Source organism: Convolutriloba macropyga, chromosome 10, assembly GCF_964194025.1.
Source record: "Convolutriloba macropyga chromosome 10, txConMacr16.3, whole genome shotgun sequence".
In the NCBI taxonomy this organism is placed as follows: domain Eukaryota; kingdom Metazoa; phylum Xenacoelomorpha; order Acoela; family Convolutidae; genus Convolutriloba; species Convolutriloba macropyga.
In genome coordinates this window covers 56583355-56606633 of record NC_134477.1, presented here as the reverse complement: position 1 = coordinate 56606633, position 23279 = coordinate 56583355, and the positions used below count along the sequence as shown (strand labels likewise).

Genomic DNA, 23279 nt, shown 5'->3' with positions numbered 1-23279 from the left:
TTCCTGTGTAATCGCAGCGGAACAGCATTAGCCTACAGGCCTACATTAGCCTGCTCTCCGCTGCCCCTTTTCTTATTATTCCCCACATTTCAGATTGTTCTTTTAATGAGCAGCATTGCTTTTTTGTGACTATGGCCACTTTTTTTGCGTCTGAAACTTTCACGTGGTACCATCATTGCAGCCAACATTGGTCAGGCTATGGTCAACCTGAAGCTATGGTTAAGTAAGAGCTCATCCTTACACAGACAGCAATAATTCTCATTTTGTACTTTGCCGCATTACAGACTTACACCTAGCGGTGTCAAATTCGACCTTATTATAATATGCCGGGTCCTAAGTACGGGTTCCGTTCGAACATCGGACGGGTTTAATCAGAGAACTAAGACCGGTGTAAAAAGCGGACAGAATTAGCAAAAGCTGTGGTCAACTTTCGGGTTCAAAACTGTTTGGATCTTATCCGGTTGTGCCCCCCAGCACCCAGATACAGAACGTGCCATTACAGTAAATCATTGCTAAAATATGGCACGTTCGTCTGGGGGTGCAAATAATATGCACCCACTAAGCGGGGGGGGGGGGGGGTGAGGGGGGGGGCACAAAAGGATAAGATCCGACATTTCTATCAACTGTAATTCTATTTTTGATAATTAAGCTAAGAATCTGTTTCCATAATTGGTTTCAGGTTTGAAATGGAGTTTCCCGTCAATGAAATAATTGCAGGCTTTTGTTCTGTGAGTTTCTTATTGGGTTTAATTTCAGCTATTTTCTTTTATCTAGTTTATTCTGGAATGTTCGCGAATATTGAAGTGAGTATGGAGACAAAACACGTAATGAATGACGCGAAGGTTGTTGCTTACAAAAGGTGTACTGGAGCTTACTTGCTCAGGCTTCGCGAATTGGCAAATGTACGTAAAATGGCTCCGTACAGCGACACTATCGGCATATATTACGACCACCCAACATCTGTAAGAGTTTGTTACCTGGCTAACATGTTTGGCATCCACCCCCCCCCCCCGCCAGCAAATTTTTATACCTTATCACCTTATAGGTACAGAGATTGTTAGGTACCTTTATAGGTAAATTTTTATGTACCTTTATAGGTACAGAGATATATAGGTACCTTTATAGGTACCTTTATAGGTACAGAGATTTTTAGGTACCTTTATAGGTAACTTTATAGGTAGAGAGATTTATAGGTACCTTTATATGTCCCTTTCTAGGTACAGAGACTTATAGGTACCTTTATAGGTACGTTTATAGGTACAGAGATGTATAGGTACCTTTATAGGTACCTTTATAGGTACAGCGATTTATAGGTACCTTTATAGGTACCTTTATATGCACCTTTATAGGTACAGAGATTTATAGGTACCTTTATAGGTAACTTTATAGGTAGAGAGATTTATGGGTACCTTTATAGGTACCTTTATATGTACCTTTATAGGTACAGAGATTTATAGGTACCTTTATTGGTAACTTTATAGGTAGAGAGATTTATGGGTACCTTTATAGGTACCTTTATATGTACCTTTATAGGTACAGAGATTTATAGGTACCTTTATAGGTACGTTTATAGGTACAGAGATGTATAGGTACCTTTATAGGTACAGAGATTTATAGGTACCTTTATAGGTACCTTTATATGTACCTTTATAGGTACAGAGATTTATAGGTACCTTTATAGGTACGTTTATAGGTACAGAGATGTATAGGTACCTTTATAGGTACCTTTATAGGTACAGAGATTTATAGGTACCTTTATAGGTAACTTTATAGGTAGAGAGATTTATAGGTACCTTTATAGGTACCTTTATATGTACCTTTATAGGTACAGAGATTTATAGGTACCTTTATAGGTACGTTTATAGGTACAGAGATGTATAGGTACCTTTATAGGTAACTTTATAGGTAGAGAGATTTATAGGTACCTTTATAGGTACCTTTATAGGTACAGAGATTTATAGGTACTTTTATAGGTAACTTCATAGGTAGAGATTTATAGGTACCTTTATAGGTACGTTTATAAGTACAGAGATGTATAGGTACCTTTATAGGTACCTTTATAGGTACAGAGGTTTATAGGTACCTTTATAGGTACCTTTATATGTACCTTTATAGGTACAGAGAATTATGGTACCTTTATAGGTTCCTTTATATGTACCTTTATAGGTACAGAGATTTATAGGTACTTTTATAGGTAACTTCATAGGTAGAGATTTATAGGTACCTTTATAGGTACGTTTATAGGTACAGAGATGTATAGGTACCTTTATAGGTACCTTTATAGGTACAGAGGTTTATAGGTACTTTTATAGGTACCTTTATATGTACCTTTATAGGTACAGAGATTTATAGGTACCTTTATAGGTACCTTCATAGGTATAGAGATTTATAGGTACTTTTATAGGTAACTTTATAGGTAGAGATTTACAGGTACCTTTATAGGTACTTTTATATGTACCTTTATAGGTACAGAGACTTAAAGGTACCTTTATAGGTACGTTTATACGTACAGAGATGTATAGGTACCCTTATAGGTAACTTTATAGGTAGAGAGATTTATGGGTACCTTTATAGGTAACTTTATATGTACCTTTATAGGTACAGAGATTTATAGGTACCTTTATAGGTAACTTTAGGTAGAGAGATTTATGGGTACCTTTATAGGTACCTTTATATGTACCTTTATAGGTACAGAGATTTATAGGTACCTTCATAGGTGCCTATAAATATTATTTCTATGAACTGTAATTCTATTTTTGATAATTAAGCTAAGAATCTGTTTCCATAATTGGTTTCAGGTTTGAAATGGAGTTTCCCGTCAATGAAATAATTGCAGGCTTTTGTTCTTTGAGTTTCTTATTGGGTTTAATTTCAGCTATTTTCTTTTATCTAGTTTATTCTGGAATGTTCGCGAATATTGAAGTGAGTATGGAGACAAAACACGTAATGAATGACGCGAAGGTTGTTGCTTACAAAAGGTGTACTGGAGCTTACTTGCTCAGGCTTCGCGAATTGGCAAATGTACTTAAAATGGCTCCGTACAGCGACACTATCGGCATATATTACGACCACCCAACATCTGTAAGAGTTTGTTACCTGGCTAACATGTTTGGCATCCACCCCCCCCCCCCGCCAGCAAATTTTTATACCTTATCACCTTTATAGGTACAGAGATTTATTGGTACCTTTATTGGTAACTTTATAGGTAGAGAGATTTATGGGTACCTTTATAGATACCTTTATATGTACCTTTATAAGTGCAGAGATTTATAGGTACCTTTATAGGTACATTTATAGGTACAAAGATGTATAGGTACCTTTATAGGTACAGAGATTTATAGGTACCTTTATAGGTACAGAGATTTATAGGTACCTTTATAGGTACGTTTATAGGTACAGAGATGTATAGGTACCTTTATAGGTACCTTTATAGGTACAGAGATTTATAGGTACCTTTATAGGTAACTTTATAGGTAGAGAGATTTATAGGTACCTTTATAGGTACCTTTATATGTACCTTTGTAGGTACAGAGATTTATAAGTACTTTATAGGTACGTTTATAGGTACAGAGATGTATAGGTACCTTTAAAGGTAACTTTATAGGTAGAGAGATTTATAGGTACCTTTTTAGGTACCTTTATAGGTACAGAGATTCATAGGTACTTTTATAGGTAACTTCATAGGTAGAGATTTATAGGTACCTATATAGGTACGTTTATAGGTACAGAGATGTATAGGTACCTTTATAGGTACCTTTATAGGTACAGAGGTTTATAGGTGCCTTTATAGGTACCTTTATATGTACCTTTATAGGTACAGAGATTTATAGGTACCTTTATAGGTACCTTTAAATGTACCTTTATAGGTACAGAGATTTATAGGTACTTTTATAGGTAACTTCGTAGGTAGAGATTTATAGGTACCTTTATAGGTACGTTTATAGGTACAGAGATGTATATGTACCTTTATAGGTACCTTTATAGGTACAGAGGTTTATAGGTACCTTTATAGGTACCTTTATATGTACCTTTATAGGTACAGAGATTTATAGGTACCTTTATAGGTACTTTTATAGGTATAGAGATTTATAGGTACTTTTATAGGTAACTTTATAGGTAGAGATTTACAGGTACCTTTATAGGTACCTTTATATGTACCTTTATAGGTACAGAGACTTAAAGGTACCTTTATAGGTACGTTTATACGTACAGAGATGTATAGGTACCTTTATAGGTAACTTTATAGGTAGAGAGATTTATGGGTACCTTTATAGGTACCTTTATATATACCTTTATAGGTACAGAGATTTATAGGTACCTTTATAGGTATATTATAGGTAGAGAGATTTATGGGTACCTTTATAGGTACCTTTATATGTACCTTTATAGGTACAGAGATTTATAGGTACCTTTATAGGTAACTAAAGGTGCGAAAACACACAATCGTTAATTTAAATTGATCGAGATCGATAACTGCATTCAACAACGTATAAAGGCCAAAGGCCCCTCTCAATGGCCCGGCAAATCTAGCTCGATCTGTTTTAGCAGGTATTTTGTCTGAGTCGATTTTCGACTCAGATTGGTCACCGATACGTTTTCGAAACATAAAAATATTAAGCCTAAAAAGAGCGCAATCGATTCAGTATATTAGTAGGCTCAACGAAAATTATGTTTAACGAACTTTTTCCGAGCTTTCTATGCCAAATAGAACGTATTTCGTGTGCATTTAAATGGTTAAGAAATTACGTAATCCTTTCTCGCTTTGTTTAAATAGCGCTTTAAATTCGTCGCTTAGTTTTCTCGCTGCTCTTTTATTTACTCAGTAACATCCTCCGGCCCGGGAGAAAATGTTGGGAGGATTGGTACAAGCTTAACGAGTGGGCGGACGAGCGATCCGGATGACGTGCGTAAGACGGCGGAGCGGGCGACGCTGTCGGAGCCGTACCGAAGTTCCTCAATCCGAGCGGTTGGATAGTAACCCCTAGGGTTGCTTTCTTCAACGATCCAAACTAAGTCACCGACCTTGAGGTGCTGCTCGGCAGGCGTCTGCCACTTAGATCTACGGTTCAACGCCGGTACATACTCCTTGAGCCAACGTGCCCAAATTGCATTGGCGTATGACTGTGCACGGGCGTATCGCTTACGATGATCGAACTCGTCGACGCCAACGATAGACGGAATTCTGGTTGCTTGGTTACCGAGTAGAAAAAGATTAGGTGTTATTGCGCCTAGGTCAGACGGGTCGGCGCTTACGGGCGTTAAGGGACGTGAGTTTAGTGCGTATTCGACTAGACAAAAGGTAGTGTTCAACACCTCATCTGTGAGGCGACGCGTACCGAGGATAGTGTACAGTACTCTTTTAAAACTTCGAACTAGCCTCTCCCAGATGCCACCTTGGTGTGGCGCACTGGGTGGATTGAACCTCCACTTAATGCCCTTATGTGCAAGTTCGGTGGCAATGTTAAGCGTATTCCATTTTTCCACACATTCACGGAGCTCTTTCTCCGCTCCAATGAAGTTCGTACCATTATCCGACCAAATCATAGCAGGAGTACCCCGACGGGAGACGAACCGCTCCACTCCCATTACACAAGAACTAGTGTCCATGGACGGGACAACTTCAACATGGACAGCACGAGTAGTGAGACAAGTGAAGAGAAATCCCCACCTCTTCTCGGTAGTCCGACGAACTGTGACGTAGAATGGGCCGAAGTAATCAACCCCGGTGTTGGTAAAGGGAGGAGACTGGTATGCCAGTCTCTCCTTTGGGAGGTCTGCCATGATAGGTTGAATGGTTGCTGCACGGAACTTTCTACACAACACGCAGTTTGATTTGATGGAACGCAGTGTGGAACGTAGTTTTAGGATGGCATAACGTTCCTGTACCTTTGACCTTAAGTAATCAATGCCCTGATGATGGTTCTTCAAATGAGTATGCCGCAGAAACAGTTTAACAAAAGTATGACGTGCATCCAGCACGATAGGATGCTTAGTGTCAAAGTCAATTTCCACTAGCCGTCGGAGTCGACCAGAAGAACGGATGAGACCATGAGGCCCAATAAACGGAGTAAACTGAGCAATGCGGCTGCTCTTCTTAACAGATTTGTTGTCAAGAAGATCCTTTCTTTCAGTACTAAAGGACTCTTCCTGAACCAAGTACTGGAGATGACGCTCGGCTTCGTCAAGCTCAACAGGATCGGCTATGCTGCCGTCTACGGTACGGTAACTTTCATGAGATGGTAAAAGACGGAGCACATAGGCGGTGACACGCAGTAATTTTTGATAAGAACTGAACTTATCAAACGGGATTAGATTGATACTTTGTTCCTTAGGGGGCTTGGTTACGGATGCGGCTAAAGATGAGATGGAGTCATCATCTTGTTCCTTGGTTACAACGCCGAGTTTGATGTTATCAACGACGTCAGTATTTGGCACAAAAGGGAATTGCTTAGTTCTCAAGAAGTCAGGACCCCTCACCCAGCTACTTGATTGCAAAACTTCAGCGGACATGCCACGCGTGCCAGCATCTGCCGGATTATCACAAGTGGCGACGTGGTTCCATTGGTCAACGCTGGTGTTCTCCAGGATTTCACTAACACGATTTGCAATGAAGATGGGGTGTTTGTTTGTTGAGTTTATCCACTGCAAGACGATGGTACTATCTGTCCACATAAAGACTTTATCCACAGTAACCGTTAATGCTCGACAGATTTCCCTTTTTAAACGGGCAGCGAGGAGAGCGGCTTGTAATTCCAACTTAGGAACTGTCATTACCTTCATAGGTGCAACACGGGCCTTGCCCAAGACAAACGCCAGCTCTGTTATAATCTCCCCGGAGGTGCAAGTTACTTGAGCCCTAAGAAATCCTACTGCACTGAATACGTCTTGCGAGCTATCACCAAACATGTGGAGTTCAAGATGTTGGGATGGTCCTGAGAAGTAACTTCTTGGTATAGTGATCTCAGCTAACCGCGGCAGTTCAACACACCAGGCGAGGAATCTGTCAACTGTGTCTTTAGGTAACTCGTCATCCCAACTTTGTCCATCGACACGCCAAATGTCTTTCAAGATTAACCGAGCACCAACAGTGAACGGTGCGACAAGACCAATTGGGTCGTAGACCTTTGACACAAGACTTAAGACCAAGCGCTGTGTTAAACTTTTCGTGATGGTGCTGTTAGTACCCCTGCTCACAACCAGAGTATCGTTGTTGTGATCCCACTTAAGCCCAAGCACGTGCATTGATTCCTCCTTTGATGAAACGATGACCTTCGGTTCAGTGGATTGAGCAGACCCATCAATTCGGTCAGCAAGATCTGGTACATTGCTTACAAACTTAGTAAGCTTGAACCCACCTAGATGGAGAAGATGTACCAATTCCTTCGACCTAATGAGGGCCCTCTCGGGGGATTCCACTGAGTCCAAGTAATCGTCCATGTAGAAGTTCTCGAGGACGGCTTTCGCAGCTTCTGGGTACTCCTTAGCATTATCGCGTGCCGTGCGCTGAAGTGCGTAGTTGGCGCAGGTGGGCGAATCTTTTGCCCCAAAGATGTGGCGCGTATACTGGTGTACCACAACATTTGATGTGGGGTCCTCCCGCCACAAAAAGCGCAATGATGGTTGATCACATGGCCACACTCCAACTTGGAGGAACATTCCCTCGATGTCGGCGGATACGGCAAATGGATGTTGTCTGAACCGTAGGAGTACGTAGATTAGGTTTTGCAGCAAGTCAGGTCCGGTGAGTAATGACTTATTAAGAGATGCGCCATGGAATTTTGCTGCTCCGTTTAGTACCCTACGAACCTTGCCCGGCTTGTTCGGGTTAACAACCGGATGGTGTGGTAGGTACCACTCTCGTTCCGAGCGACTTTCCACCTTATGAGCATCTTTGACACTTACTACGTAGCCTTTGTCTAAGTCCTCTTTGATGGTATTCGAGTACTTTTCCCTTAATGTCTGATCTTTCGTTAGCCGCTTTTCCAAAGACTTTAATTGAACAAGCGCTGAGAAATAATTGTTGGGCAGTTCGATGTTATCTTCAGCCCATAGCATTCCGACATCGTACCTTTTTCCATTATGCACGGTGGTGTTTTCAAGAATTTCATGCGCACGTGCATCCGAGGCGGATCGTGGGTCTACTTGCTTAAGTGCGCCGTACGACTCCATGTCGTACCAAGATTTTACCTGACTAGCGAGTTCAAAATCCTGCTCCATATTAGCTTTGAAACAAGTCGAGACTAAACCTGAAGACGACGGAAGAGGGCCGCTTAGAACCCAACCTATGGGCAAGCGAACAGCGAAGGGCGAGGACTTCTCATCGGCAGCGAAGTACTCTAACGGGCGGATGGCATGATACACATCCTGTCCAAGTATCATCTCGATGTTTCCATAGCAATATGTAATTGGGTCTAGGACTGCTAGGTGCGGGTATGTTTCCTGAAGTGCTTTAATGTTGATGACATCGGCGCCTACATTTAAATCTTCCTTTACATAAGGGCTTACTTTAAATGGTTCAAATGATTGGTTGTCGCGTGGTGTTACAATTAGTTCAACTAACTTAGTGTCTACGACCTCCTCGGTATTTATACCCTTGACTGTTAATTTCAATGCTGTACCGTGCAAACCAAGTCTATTTGCAAGATCATTGGACACCCAAGAGTTACTGCAAGCGGTATCGCACAAAACTAAAGCCGTGGTATCTTTACCGGAAGAGCTCTTCAAATGTAATTCAGTCACCTGAAGGAGGCCTTTCACATTACTCACAGATGACAAAGTGGTGGTCTTACTCGATGATTGGACACTAGAAAGTTTACTTTGATTTGCGCCAGCATTAGAATTACTGTTGTTGCCGTTTGGAGGGGATTTTGATGGATAAACCCTCTCAGCTCCATGAAGAAGTGTGTTATGGGAGCTGTTGCAACCGTCCTTCCTGCATTTCCTGGGGTTTGGGCATTGCCTGAACATATGCTTTTCTCTCAAACATGAGAAACACAGTTTTGCTTCCGCCACTACCTTTGCTCGCTGAGTGGGAGACTTTTCTTTAAATACCCTACACTCCCAGATGCGGTGATTGCCTTTACACACGATGCAGCGAGGGGTTGCAGGCGTTGCCGATGTTGAGGCTGGTCTCTGAGTGCCCTTAGTTTGTGTATTAGCGGCGAAAGTTCTTGAGGCAACTTTGGTCTTTACTACTGAGTTGGTGTTATCCTCAGTTCTTGCCTTTGATGTAGTTTGTTTCATTAAATCATGTGCCTCGGCCTTCTCCTTCAACCAATCGTTGAAGTCAAGGAGTGTTGGCTTAACCCAATGTTTCTTCACTGTGAAGAGTGACCAAGACTCTTTCAGATTGGGCGGCAATTTTTGCACAGCCGTATTGAGAAGTGAGGCGCTCTTAAGGTCTGCGTCATATGAAAGTGATTTAAAGACCCCAACAAGACTTGAAATTGTTGCAGAATAGTTTATGATGTTATCACTATTGTGCATCTTTAATGGAGGAAAAGAGCTGAGTTTGTCTAAATGTGCACTGACTACTGCCTGTGGTTGGCCAAATTTACGTTCGAGTGTCTTAAGTGCGTCCTTATACATTACACCACAGTATGCGAACTCAGCAATGGCGGTTTTAGCTTTTCCAGTTACAAGAGTTTTTAAGTATGTTAACTTGACATCATCAGTCAAGGACTGTGCGTCGATGGCGCTTTTAAATTGTCCGAACCATTCGTGCCACTGCAGTGGATCACCATTGTACTGTGACAACTTCCACTCGGGCAGTGGATCGTTCTTCTTACAAGTAATTGCCTCTGCCAACTGCTTTATCAAATCCGCAGAGTCCAAAGAAGGAGCCGAAGGTGTGGGATGCGGCGGGCCACCCCAACACAACGGGTTCGGAACGGTAGCTCCATACGTTGGCGGAATGATCGGAGTGACAAAGGTGGGGGCGATACCTGTGGAGGAACTAAATGGATTCGCTTGCATGAAGTCTGAAGTTACGTAATTTTGAGGCACTGCTGTTGCTTGTACATGAGAGGAGTGGTGAGATGTAGTTATATGAGGGTTGATTAACGGGGCCGGTTGTACGGTGTATAAGTTTGCGGATGATCGTACAAGTGGTACTGCATTAGATGGGACTGCTGCTGGAAAACGCCAGACATTTGGATCTGGAGGAGCAGGAGGTGCGTGGGTTATAGGGACAAAACTTTGGGGCTGGAAACTCTTTTGTGGAGGTGGTGAATGAATTAATTGAGGCACGAAATTGTTTGCGGAGGAAACGAATGGTGCAGGAGGAGAATGGGGTAACAGATTGACATTATTCGCCACGGGGTTAGTGGCTTGTAGTGGGAGTGCTTGTGGCGGGGAAGGAGGAAAGCGGAATGCTGGTGGGATAAACGGAAAATGCGGTGGTGCGGGGTTTAAAACGGGGGATGGAGGGGCTGGTACATTTATGTGTGCTTGTTGCGGATTAAGTGCTAGCGGAGCATTAACAAGTGTGTTTAAAGGTAGTGAACGCGAAGGGCTGACTAAATTCAACTGTCCCGGCATGCTCGACCTGCGAGGGAATTGATGATCTAACTGTAAACCATCGAAGTGCATTGTTGCTTGAGACAGTTGTCGGGCTGTGTTTGGGGCGTTTAGTTGAGTTGGCATACCAAAGTTTATTGGTGGTGATGGAGGCGTATATTGAGGCTGTTGCTGTTCTTGCATGATGTTGTTTGCATTATGTGCTTCATTGGTTACATTGGTTCTAGTACTTGGTTCTTGCGGCTCATGGACAGGGAGGTTGATGTTGGCCTCAACTTGACCATGAGTATTGAGATTAGAGTGTGACATTGGAAGTTGAGCTGAAGAAGGTCGTTGGACAATTGCTTGGTTGGATTGGGCGATGGAACCAGAAAAGTGCAAACTCGGTTCGTTTGCAACATCTGCCATGTTCCCGGCCGGTGACGAATTAACCCAATCTTGAACAAGTTTCTTGCTTTTGACTGAACTTCTCTCCGTAAAGAGCCCACTCATTTTGCCTGTACCAGACCCGTCTGCTGATGATTTTGTCATCAACTCAATTTCCTCAAGTGCTGCAGCAGCTACTTCTTTGCGATGATCCTCCTCAAGCTGCTCAATTTCCAATTCCCGCAATTTCGTTTGTTTTTCAATTTCGAGACGCTGTCTAGCAATGCGAAGCTTTGCTTCATGTTGTTTCTCAAGTTCCTCTCTTTTGAGTCTTGATAGTTCTAAGTCTCGTTGACGCTGACTTGATCTTTTTGAGGAAGTCATATGTGAACTTGATTTTGAATGGTGAGAGGTATACTGCTCTGCTGTCTCTTTGTCATGGACCGAATTGATATACCCTCGAGCAGCAGCAATGAACTCGTCAGTTTTCTTTGTTACACTCTCTAACCATTTCTCAAGATTCTTACAGGCAGCGTCTGGATCTTCAGTCTTTTGTGCCAGATCAAAGAGCTCTTCATTCTTATCAACTACTCTAGTAAAAGCATCTTTGCACTTCACAATCAGACGTTCGATCTTAACTTTCCTGTCTTGCTTATCAACAGCATTGTTAATTTCACCATAGATGTTATTTAGTTCAGCCTCTAATTTTGCTCTTGCACTATAAAGTTTGTTGAATTTGTCCTGCAAAGTTGTCATGATCTTAAGAAAAACAGGAACCACAAGTTTAATTTGGTACTAATATAAAGTACACACACATGCAACAGCACAACACAAAGGGGTTATACCGAACCCTAGTGTGACGGTTTGGCTAGCAAACCGCTCAAGAGCAAAGATGTTCGTCGAGTACAATAGTACCCGGCGAAAGAAAGAAAGAACGGTGCGCAGGAAGCGCGAAACGGGACAGGACGGGGGACGGGACGGACGGGAAGAGACGCCGAACGAATAACGCACGACGCAACGGGAAACCGGACGGACAAACGGGAGCGTCGGGCGAATGGCGCGCGACGAAACGGGAAAACGGCACGGGCGGGGTGGAAACGTCGGGCGGATGGCGCGCGACGAAACGGGAAAACGGCACGGGCGGGGCGGAAACGTCGGGCGGATGGCGCGCGACGAAACGGGAAAACGGCACGGAAGGGGCGGAAACGTCGGGCTGGTGGCGCGCGACGAAACGGGAAAACGGCACGGGCGGGGCGGAAACGTCGGGCGGATGGCGCGCGACGAAACGGGAAAACGGCACGGAAGGGGCGGAAACGTCGGGCGGATGGCGCGCGACGAAACGGGAAAACGACACGGGCGGGGCGGAAAGCACAAGCGAGGAGGCGGGAAGACCGATGCTAGCAGGCCACAGCAATAAACTCAACCAAACAAGCTAGCCGTAACTCCAGAATAAACTTAAGTCACACCCTAGAAAGAAGGAGAGGAGCTACTGCCAGGTAAACTAGCACAAACATTATGGGGTTTTATCAACGGCATCAAAACATGAAACAATTTACGGCAACGATGTAGTATAACCAAAAGTCGAAAGGGTCAGGAAATTTACTAGCCGTAACTCCAGAACAAACTTAAGTCACACCCTAGCAAACCACCATACCCAGACAACAAAAGTGCATACTACAAAAATTAATAAAGCTACAACAAATTGCTAGCAAACAGGTGTGGTGAAAGTCACGAAACAAACCAGCCGTAACTCTAGAATGAACTTAAGTCACACCCTAGCAAGGAACGAGACTAAACAACAAACCGGCATACTAGCAGAAAGAAATTTTACTACAGCAAAACTCAACATACTACTTCATACAACAAATAAACGGGGAATAGGAAGAAACAAGAAGACACGGAAACAAAGAGGACGGAAACGGAAAATGAAACCGGAGAACCTGCGGAAAACGGACGGTAGTGAATAACTCAAAATGGGGAGAGCGAAACGTTTAGTAAAGCGCTATTGGAAGGAATCAACCACAAACTAACCCGCGCAACAACGCAAGACTACTAGACATTTAGGTTATTAAAGGCTTGTGTGAGTTCCGCCTCCTCGAACGCATGACGGTTGCGAAGCGTTTTACGACGGCGTTTTGAAAGTTTCTTCAGTCGGGAGCGTGTTATCAAGGACCGGAGGTTGTTCTTATGAGTTAAGACTATGGTCAGTGTTTTCAGCTCAAGCGCAGGCCTTTGGTGTAATGATCTGTACTCTTTGAGTAAACTAAGATCTTTCTGTTTACGTGTAGACACAATGTCTTTCACTAAGTGTATAGTAACTAGAGTACTACGCTTGAGCTGATCAGAAATATCAGGAGTTCCCTCTCTGGGGCAATACAGTATAGCTTCTATGCGCTCCTGATACTTTTCAAGCACTTCAATAAGCTGCGAAGGTGTTAAAGGCTTATTGTTGTTACTGCGATGACGGTACAATGAATTGTTCACCACATCATGCCATATAACTAGCCTCTTTTTATCACGGAAGAAGTGACTCAATTGAAATTGCGCGGTTTTTCGGACTTTCAAAGCGTTAGGATTAAAACTCAGACCCGGTAATGCGTAAATTCCTTTTTTATAATGGTCTTGTAACGCTTGAGGCAAAGTTTTTATGGCGTGATGCAGTGAACTTGCAGCTAATATGAAAACCATATAATGATTTTTACAACATAATTGATTCGAGCTTTGCTCAAACTCCGAACCCTGATGTTAAGTGCACAATTTTCACGAGTTACCAAGAATAAGCGCTTATTTGCAAATAAAATCAGTTATGTGATTCTTTTTTTTTCAAAATTTGTAAATCTTGACCAAACTCTTAATTCTACCCTTTTTTTACAAATGTTCGATCCGCAATCTATCAACGCTTTATATAAATTATTGGAAATTTTCTCAAATTGGTCAATTTTTTCAAATTTTTAATTTTTTTTTTTCGCTTCGCTCAAAAGTGTAATAGACTGTACCCTTTAAAAGTACCAACCTTCACCCCAATTTGGTCAATTCCTAATTTTGACCAAAAATTTTCAAAATGATGTTTTTTCAACAAAAATGTGTTGTGGTGGGTTATCGGTGACCGGTGAACTCGAAAAAAAATTATTGTATGGGATATGAAATGGGGTCTGGGTGGTTAGATTTGCCGGACAATCAATTTACGACAACAAAGAGAAGTTTTTTGGATGAGTCTTACAGTTTTTATTGCAAAACTCCTGTTTGTGAAGGTTGGCCTCTCCTTTTGTCGTGAATTATGAACAATTGTGGCTGAACATTTCCGCCTTCTTTTCCCTTTCTTGAGCTTAGAGGCACACCAGAAGCACTAGTTTTCAGATTGAATGGTACTGTAAATAGTCTGACACAATCATCAAGTGTTGGAACAGGGTATAGCATATACCACCTGAGCACATCCGCATACACAAGAAGACTGTACGGTCGCCTTTGATTAGTTCTGTGTAATGCACTGAAGGGTGAGCTCGCAACAACCAGTTCTTGTTGGTGTAAATTTTGTACTTTAAACTCGCTGGGTGTCCGATCTCAATCAATCCATGCGGTCCGGGAAATCCAACGGTCTTGCCTTAAATAGGCGCCTTAAATAGGCGGTGGAGTTTTGTATGTTTTCCAATACTCGGTTACTGCTGTCGTAACGAAATCTGGAAACGTAATTGAGTTTGAGAAACAGCTGTAGGTAGAAATGAACTCATCTGTTTGATAATGTTATCGGAACAGTTTGGCTGAACACGGGTCGTAGCACCAAAATAAAGGTGCGAAAACACACAATCGTTAATTTAAATTGATCGAGATCGATAACTGCATTCAACAACGTATAAAGGCCAAAGGACCCTCTCAATGGCCCGGCAAATCTAGCTCGATCTTTTTTAGCAGGTATTTTGTCTGAGTCGATTTTCGACTCAGATTGGTCACCGATACGTTTTCGAAACATAAAAATATTAAGCCTAAAAAGAGCGCAATCGATTCAGTATATTAGTAGGCTCAACGAAAATTATGTTTAACGAACTTTTTCCGAGCTTTCTATGCCAAATAGAACGTATTTCGTGTGCATTTAAATGGTTAAGAAATTACGTAATCCTTTCTCGCTTTGTTTAAATAGCGCTTTAAATTCGTCGCTTAGTTTTCTCGCTGCTCTTTTATTTACTCAGTAACAGTAACTTTATAGGTAGAGATTTATGGTTACCTTTATAGGTACCTATATATGTACCTTTATAGGTACAGAGATTTATAGGTACCTTTATAGGTACCTTTATTTGTACCTTTATAGGTACAGAGTCTTATAGGTACCTTTATAGGTACGTTTATACGTACAGAGATGTATAGGTACCTTTATAGGTACCTTTATATGTACCTTTATAGGTACAGAGATTTATAGGTATCTTTATAGGTAACTTTATAGGTAGAGAGATTTATGGGTACCTTTATAGGTACCTTTAAATGTACCTTTGTAGGTACAGAGATTTATAGGTACCTTTATAGGTACGTTTATACGTACAGAGATGTATAGGTACCTTTATAGGTAACTTTATAGGTAGAGAGATTTATGGGTACCTTTAAAGGCACCTTTATATGTACCTTTATAGGTACAGAGATTTATAGGTACCTTTATAGGTAACTTTATAGGTAGAGAGATTTATGGGCACCTTTATAGGTACTTTTATATGTACCTTTATAGGTACAGAGATTTTTAGGTACCTTTATAGGTAAGTTTTTATGTACCTTTATAGGTACAGAGATATATAGGAACCTTTAGGTACCTTTATAGGTACAGAGACTTATAGGTACCTTTATATGTACCTCTCTAGGTACAGAGACTTATAGGTACCTTCATAGGTACGTTTATAGGTACAGAGATGTATAGGTACCTTTATAGGTACCTTTATAGGTACAGCGATTTATAGGTACCTTTATAGGTACCTTTATATGCACCTTTATAGGTACGGAGATTCATAGGTACCTTTATAGGTAACTTTATAGGTAGAGAGATTTATGGGCACCTTTATAGGTACCTTTATATGTACCTTTATAGGTACAGAGATTTTTAGGTACCTTTATAGGTAAGTTTTTATGTACCTTTATAGGTACAGAGATATATAGGAACCTTTATAGGTAACTTTATAGGTAGAGAGATTTATAGGTACCTTTATATGTACCTTTCTAGGTACAGAGACTTATAGGTACCTTCATAGGTACGTTTATAGGTACAGAGATGTATAGGTACCTTTATAGGTACCTTTATAGGTACAGCGATTTATAGGTACCTTTATAGGTACCTTTATATGCACCTTTATAGGTACGGAGATTCATAGGTACCTTTATAGGTAACTTTATAGGTAGAGAGATTTATAGGTACCTTTTTAGGTACCTTTATATGTACCTTTATAGGTACAGAGATTTATAGGTACCTTTATAGGCACGTTTATAGGTACAGAGATGTATAGGTACCTTTATAGGTACCTTTATAGGTACAGAGATTTATAGGTACCTTTATAGGTACCTTTATATGCACCTTTATAGGTACGGAGATTCATAGGTACCTTTATAGGTAACTTTATAGGTACAGAGATTTATAGGTACCTTTATAGGTACCTTTATAGGTACAGTGATTTTTAGGTACCTTTATAGGTACCTTGTAGGTACAGAGGCATAGATTTTTTAAGGGCTCCAAAACACAAAAACACAATGTCCAGTCTTTTGAGCTTCGGATGGTTAATGATCCTGCCATAGATCAGATGGTAATTTTGCATGTTCCTGTAGGGTGTTAATTTTGCAAAATTATGCGCATGAATTTTTACTGCATCCAAGCCCGACTCGGGAAAAGCCTATTAAGTCTTAATTGAAACAGCTTGAACAGAAAACGAAAGCTTCAAAAATAAATCTTTCCGATTTTATTGAAGTTTCAAAAATTCCTTTAAAATTTATTTTTAATGACTCTTTGCTTTAATGAGATCACTACTGAATCAGCAGTAGGAGTACAATGTTTTCTACTGTAGTTTCTACTGTAGTTCTAATTAAATTCCCGGACTTGATTCTCAGAGCATTTTCAGCGCTGACCGGCACATTTCAAGCGTGATAACTTGCATTTTGAAACATTGCAGTTTGAAACAATGCATCTCCAGCAAAATTATGTGCAGATTTTCTTTCTGATTATCTGGAGATCATAGAAATTAGCCTAGAAGCCACCAAGCTTAGTGAGTCCCTAACGGAGCTTGAATTTGACTTCTCTCGCGTTCACTGTCTATCCATATCGTTATGATTTGCACTTGAAATTCATAGCTACAGCAAATAGAAATCTATCTATATAATAATCGCGTGAGCACTGGCGCGATTAAGCGGTCCGGTTGGGGTTAAAGAGCGAAAAAGTGTGCTTTAAACTCATTGACCAATTAATGTTTAAGTGTCATTGACCAAAAAGGTAATAAAAAAGGTCATTGACCAAAAAGGCGTGCTTTGATGTCATCAACGGATAATGTTTCTAAAAGGTACTTGACCAAAGAATTTTACAAGGTTATTGACCGAAATAATTGTCAAAAGGTCATTGACACAATATGTTGCAAAGAGGTCATGTCATCTACCAAAAAATGCTTTGCAAAAAAGCCTGTTGCCGAAATTTTTTTAATGAAGAAAAGGACAAAAATCAGTGCTTTAATAAACAAAAACAATAGTGTCGAGAAAATTATTGGCCGATTAGTTGTTCGAAAAATTCTGTGACTAAAAATTTGGTCAGAAAAGCGTCTCTGACCGAAAAGCGGTTGATACTGAAAAAATAAATGATCGAAGTTGTGTCTAGACAGAGAGTTAATGAACAAAAGAACCCTGTTTTTCCTAATTCAATGTGAAAAAATCGTGAAAACAATTGGCTCTCTTGAATTTTGTAAAGGAAAACTCACTCACCGAAAACGTCAAAATTTAAAAAGTTGGCGATGGGAAATTGTTTTTGGTCAATGTTTTACTGTACGAAAGTCTTAATACAGAAGAAACCAGCGAACAAAATTGGTGAAGTGAAGAAGAGTGAAAAGTTTCCAATGCAAAAACCGAACTCAGGAGCCAAAAAATTATATATATGCCAGAACTGGTCTTGAAATTAATGCAAAACGTTCAACGACCAATGGAATTTTTCATATGGGTTGTTACAAATAAATTATTCCATAAAAAACATGATAGGTATATAATTTTCTTTCTTTAATTTTTTCAATTAAAATATTGGTGGCATTAGCCAGCCCTTCAACTCAGTTCCCTGTTTGTTAACTTCCTAAAAGCATTCGCAAAGGCTTGCCGACAATTACTTTTTATGAGCACATTCCTTGTCTTGGATACACCCGTCGTATTCTCACTAGCACCTTCATCTTTTTTATGAGAACCGCAATTCATTTGCTCATCCAAGGTCTGTTTTATCTTCTCTTCTGAGCTTCTGTATCTCTCCCTCTCTTCAGTTTTTTTCTCTATCTTTCTGTTTCGCGATCTTACTTCTGCTCTGCAAGTGTTTTCTCCAACTCCGATATTTTGCAATTTTTGCTTTTGCTTCTTTCACTGGCTCGCTACCTTGCTTTTCGTGTACTTTCTCTCATGATTTCGACTTTCTTCGTTCTGTTGTCCCATTTTCCTTCATCCTTCCGTTTTTTTGCTTTCTTTAACTCGCTTCGCTCACATTTTCTGTTCCTCCTTTCCTTTTTTTTCTCGGTTGTTTACAAACTTTTTTTTAATTTATCTGTTTTTGATTTAATTTTTTGTTTCCTATTGTTTTTCTTAGAGTGAGGCCTTGACATGCTTTTTGCTGCCTTGTGTTCTTTCGGTTTGTTCGTTTCTCAACATTTTGGATTGATCTTTCTCTTTCTCGTGAATTCCTTTTTCGCCTTTTGCCTCCGTTGGCTGTCTCCTAGGCTCTTTTCTGTCTTTTGGCTTTGTGCTTTTGAATCTTATTGTTTTCCGACTCATATTTTTCTGCTGCTACCGATCTCTTTCTATTCTTCTTTATACCACTTATCTGTTGTGATTTTCTAATATTTGTTGATAACGTCTATTACTCTAACTCGCATAAAACCTTTGACATATTTGGTTGTCTTGTTTTCTGTTGGTGTGTCCAAAGTGGTTTTGAAAAAAATTTCATTTAAACGATTGCATGTACACCAATTATCACGAATAGGTTTTCAATGAGAATTTGAATTGTTAGTTTCAAAATAAGAAGCATTCAGATAGCTTTTACGGACCTGTTAGTTCTTTTGAATTTGACATTTCTTGAACATGGATTATAGTTGGGAAAATCACGCGCGCGCCTGTGATTTCGAGTTGTTTTAGCTTGTAACTTGGTAGAAAAAATTGCATCGGCAACGCTGGCGATTACATTTGTTTGAGTGTTAAAAAACTTTCGTTTCATTGTGTTTTGGGAAGTCCATTTCGCATTTGCCAAAATTGCTCTCCGAAGTGGAAGTTTCTTGTCCAAACTTTGCTTAAAACCACGAGATCCAAAAAGACAAGTTGATATGAGATTAGAAGTAAATTTACTGATCGAAGACAATCATTGTATTTTAAATTATTGTATTTTAAATCATTTTAAATTAGTTTTACTGGCAAACTGTGGTTATCAATTGTGGTTATCAATCAACTGTGATTATCAACACAACAGATGAGCAGTTTAATGTATCACATACCAACAGTCCATTTCATTTGAGTGTGCCGTTCTTGCAATTTGTTTTTTGTTTTCACCTTTTTGGTCAGGTAAAACCAAAAACCCATGACTGTAAGCATTCACATACCGTAAGCGGTTTCTCTATATTGCCTCGTAATTTTAATTTTTCACTCATTTCATTCGCATTTATCCGATAAGAAAATTATTTCATCAGAAAAAGTTCAATGATGAGCTCTGGTTATGGCATTCAGCTACTAAATGTTTCCGTTACAGCTACGTGGGCTTTTATGTAATGGTTAAGTGAATCTGCTTGAAGTCACTGAGAACTTCTGGCGTTTATCGAGAACCGCGAAGCAGTTCGAAATATTAAGTCAGAAATTCTAAGTGACTTCTGAAGAGTCACTTAACCATGCTTAAAACACGAAACGCGCACGTTTTAAAATGACGAAAGTAAACGAAATTCAACTTCTGGCTGAGTAGCAACTTCTGGCATTTTGATTTCTGGCACTGCAGACTTTCGGCATTTTAAAATGACCACGTGAGTGTTTTTAGACATATTACTTCACTTTCAAGCAGATGCCTATATTCGTGTATTGCAGCAATTAATACTGCATGTGGTCGACTGAAATTCAATAAGAAATCTAGTTCTCGGTGGTTAGGGGGGATAGGGAGTTAGGGGGTAGGGGTAGGTAGTTGGGGGAGGGGGGTGATATTAGGTGCGGCGTGTGGTGTATTGTGCAGGAGGGGAGTGCAGTTGCCCCGTGGGGATCAGGTAGGTTGGTGTAGCGTGAGCGTAAGAATGGCGAGGGGATAGGTAGGCAGAGAGAGGTAGTGAATAGTTAGGGGTTCGGTAGGTAGGTGGGAGAGGGGGCTCTGTACTTTGGATAAGAATAGAAATTTAAAATGCCGAAAGTCTGCAGTGCCAGAAGTTGCTACTTAGCCAGAAGTTGACTTTCGTTGACTTTCGTCATTTTAAAAAAGTGCGCGTTTCGTGTTTTAAGCATGGTTAAGTGACTCTGCAGAAGTCACTTCGAAATTCTGACTTAGTATCTTGAGCCGCTCCGCGGTTCTCGATAAACGCCAGAAGTTCTCAGTGACTTCTAGCAGAGTCATTTAACCATTACTTAAAATTGTAGTCATAAATTCCAGCTTGAAGAATCGTGAAATATAATCACGAACCTACCTGAGTGTGCGGGTGGCGGATCTGGGGTATGTATATGGTTTGGGATATAGCTATGGTAGTAGGGTAGGTGAGCATGCAAGTGGGGGGGGGGGGGTAAGAGGGTTTCTGTATTTAGGAGCGTGGTTGGTAGTTGTGCGTAAAAGTGTGAAGGGGAGGGCGGGCAGGTAGGTGGGGATATAACATCAGTTTGAAGCGGGAGAATGGACTGTTATTGTTAAAAACAAGCAGTTAAATTTGCGCTACTCTTCAATTCTAGTGTCTCAATGTCCTTCAGTTCAACGTCTGCTCAAAAAGACAGATTGTGTTCGAAAGATGAAGGTCAATTGGAGCCCAATTTAGAGATGGTTTCTGTTTTTAGGTCGATATTAAAATGCTTGTTTGCACATTGAATTTGTCTGGTCATCCCTTTGTTTAGTTCGTCGTTTTTGCCCATCCATTTGGTCAAGTCAATTTCATGAAGAGGTTGCAGCCGACTGAGATCTGTTCCGTTTTTGCCCCCCCCCCCCCAAGCTTAGTGGATGCATATTATTTGCACCCCGCAGACGCACGTGCCATATTTTTACATAATGATTTACTATGTAATGACACGTGCTCTGTAACTGAGGGGCGGGGCGCATAACGTACTGGGGGGGGGGGGCACATATGGAAAAGATCCAACTGACTATGCTGAGATGTAGTTATTTGTTTGGTTTGGCTCTCGTTTACCGAACAGCATTCCCACGGCATACCGCTGGTCCTTAAATTTTGCAGAATCTTTTGTGCTTGCAGTTATTTTTTGGACCGAGTGACGTATCTCACAATAAGGAAAAATATTTTCCCCTTCCACGAGGATAAAAACAAAATAATTTGTTCCTGCGTAATCGCAGCGGAACAGCATTAGGCCACAGCGGCCTATTCTCAGTTGCCCTTTTTCATATAATTCCCCACATTTCAGACTGTTCTTTTCATGAGCATCATTGCTCTTTTTTGGTGACGATGGCCACTTTTTTGCGTCTGAAATTTTCACCTGGTACAATCCTTACAGCCAACATTGGTCAGGCTATGGTCAACCTGCAGCTATGGTTAAGTAAGAGCTCATCCTCACACAGACAGCTTCACGGAAGCAGGGGATTGAACTCTCAATCCTTGGCGTGTGAATCACACACCTTACCTCTCGGCTATCACACCACAAGTATTGCAAATTTTTTTGTCCGTCAGGGGTGCACTGAGTTCTTAGTTACGATCCCGTCAGGACGGCAAAAAATTCACTTGGTATTCCCATATTGCAATTCAATGTTCTTTGTAGATTGCAGGGGGGTCTTCACACAAAAGTATGGCAGTTTCCATCATATTGAAATTTACGTTTGGGAGGAAAAGATGACAGTTTTAGTGCAGTTCGTTTGTTTGTTTTTCCTTAAAAAAAATAAATTTAATTTAACAGTTGTGCAAACCGCTCAAATGAGTCCACTTTTGAACAGTCTATTTTTAGAGGATTTTATTTATTCAGATCCTACGTTCAATTATGGTGCTTTGGTGCATTAGCCTGGAACTTTCTTCCGTGAATGGTTCCGTTGATCTGCTATCGTTTACCTGTTGGTATCTGGCTGTAGACGGTAACTTATCTGAAGAGGCGTATTTTCAGTACCTTGATGTTGCTGTTCTTACGTTTAATGCGAGATTGTTGTCATCTTTGCCCATTTGTACACAAGCGTTGACTTCGCAATCTTTTTCTGAACGTCCCCCCCCAGGCATCCAAAAATTAAGCTTTCTTTTCTCACTGGTGCATACCATAACCATTTGTGCATTCCAACCTTTGATATTCGGTTTCTTGAATATCAGACAGCCCCATTCGATCGATGACTACCATCAGCCTCAGGTGGAGAAAATTGACCGCTTTGTGTTAGCTCTTTCTTTTAAGTTAAAGCTGGCCATGAAATTTGAGGTCTTCGAGGTTGATTTAATGTTGCGTCGGTTTTTGTTTTCAGCTTTGAAAGCTTGATGAATGGAAAACAGTGATATATTAGTTTAAAACGATACGTAACAACGTGTTTTGTAAATAAAACAAATAGTTGAATCAAATTTTATTGCCTCCTGTTCACGCGGTCAAGATTGGCGTCAAACATCAGATGTGAAAGGACAAACTTTGGTCCTTGCAGTCTAAAAAATTGAGTAAAGAATCCAAATAACCCATTCCCGATATAGCACAGTTCGCGCCCAGGTCGAGGTGGCCAGACCGAAGTGACCCCTGATCAGACGAGTTTCGAGCGCACACATGTTCCGGGTGCGCTCGAATTACATGGTCTGGAAAAAGCTTCGAGCGCACTTTCGTCTGGACAATGGTCTGGAACTTGTCTGATCAGGGGTCACTTCGGTCTGGGACGGTCTGATCAGAGGCAGTTTCGAGCGCACACTAGTCTGATCAGAGACAATTTCGAACGCACACTAGTCTGATCAGGGCGGTTTTCGAGCGCACACTTGTCTGATCAGGGGAGGTTTTCGAGCGCACTTTAGTCTGATCAGAGGACGTTTCGAGCGCACTTTTGTCTGATCAGAGACGTTTCGAACGCACTT

At 40.9% G+C, this 23279-nt stretch overlaps 1 protein-coding gene across 2 annotated transcripts in view; it reads left to right on the top strand.

Moving 5' to 3' along the window:
- The first annotated feature begins 683 nt into the window (after positions 1-683).
- Positions 684-23279, top strand: part of LOC142348734 (testis-expressed protein 264-like) — a 58041-nt gene continuing 35445 nt past the window's right edge. Inside the window, exon 1 of one of the 2 annotated variants that reach the window (XM_075400205.1) lies at positions 684-962. In XM_075400205.1, the coding sequence (XP_075256320.1) occupies positions 687-962 (276 nt within the window). In that variant the 5' untranslated portion in view covers positions 684-686. Of the gene's footprint in view, positions 963-2802; positions 3082-23279 lie in introns of those variants that run through there. The other variant, XM_075400204.1, reaches the window with a different exon arrangement.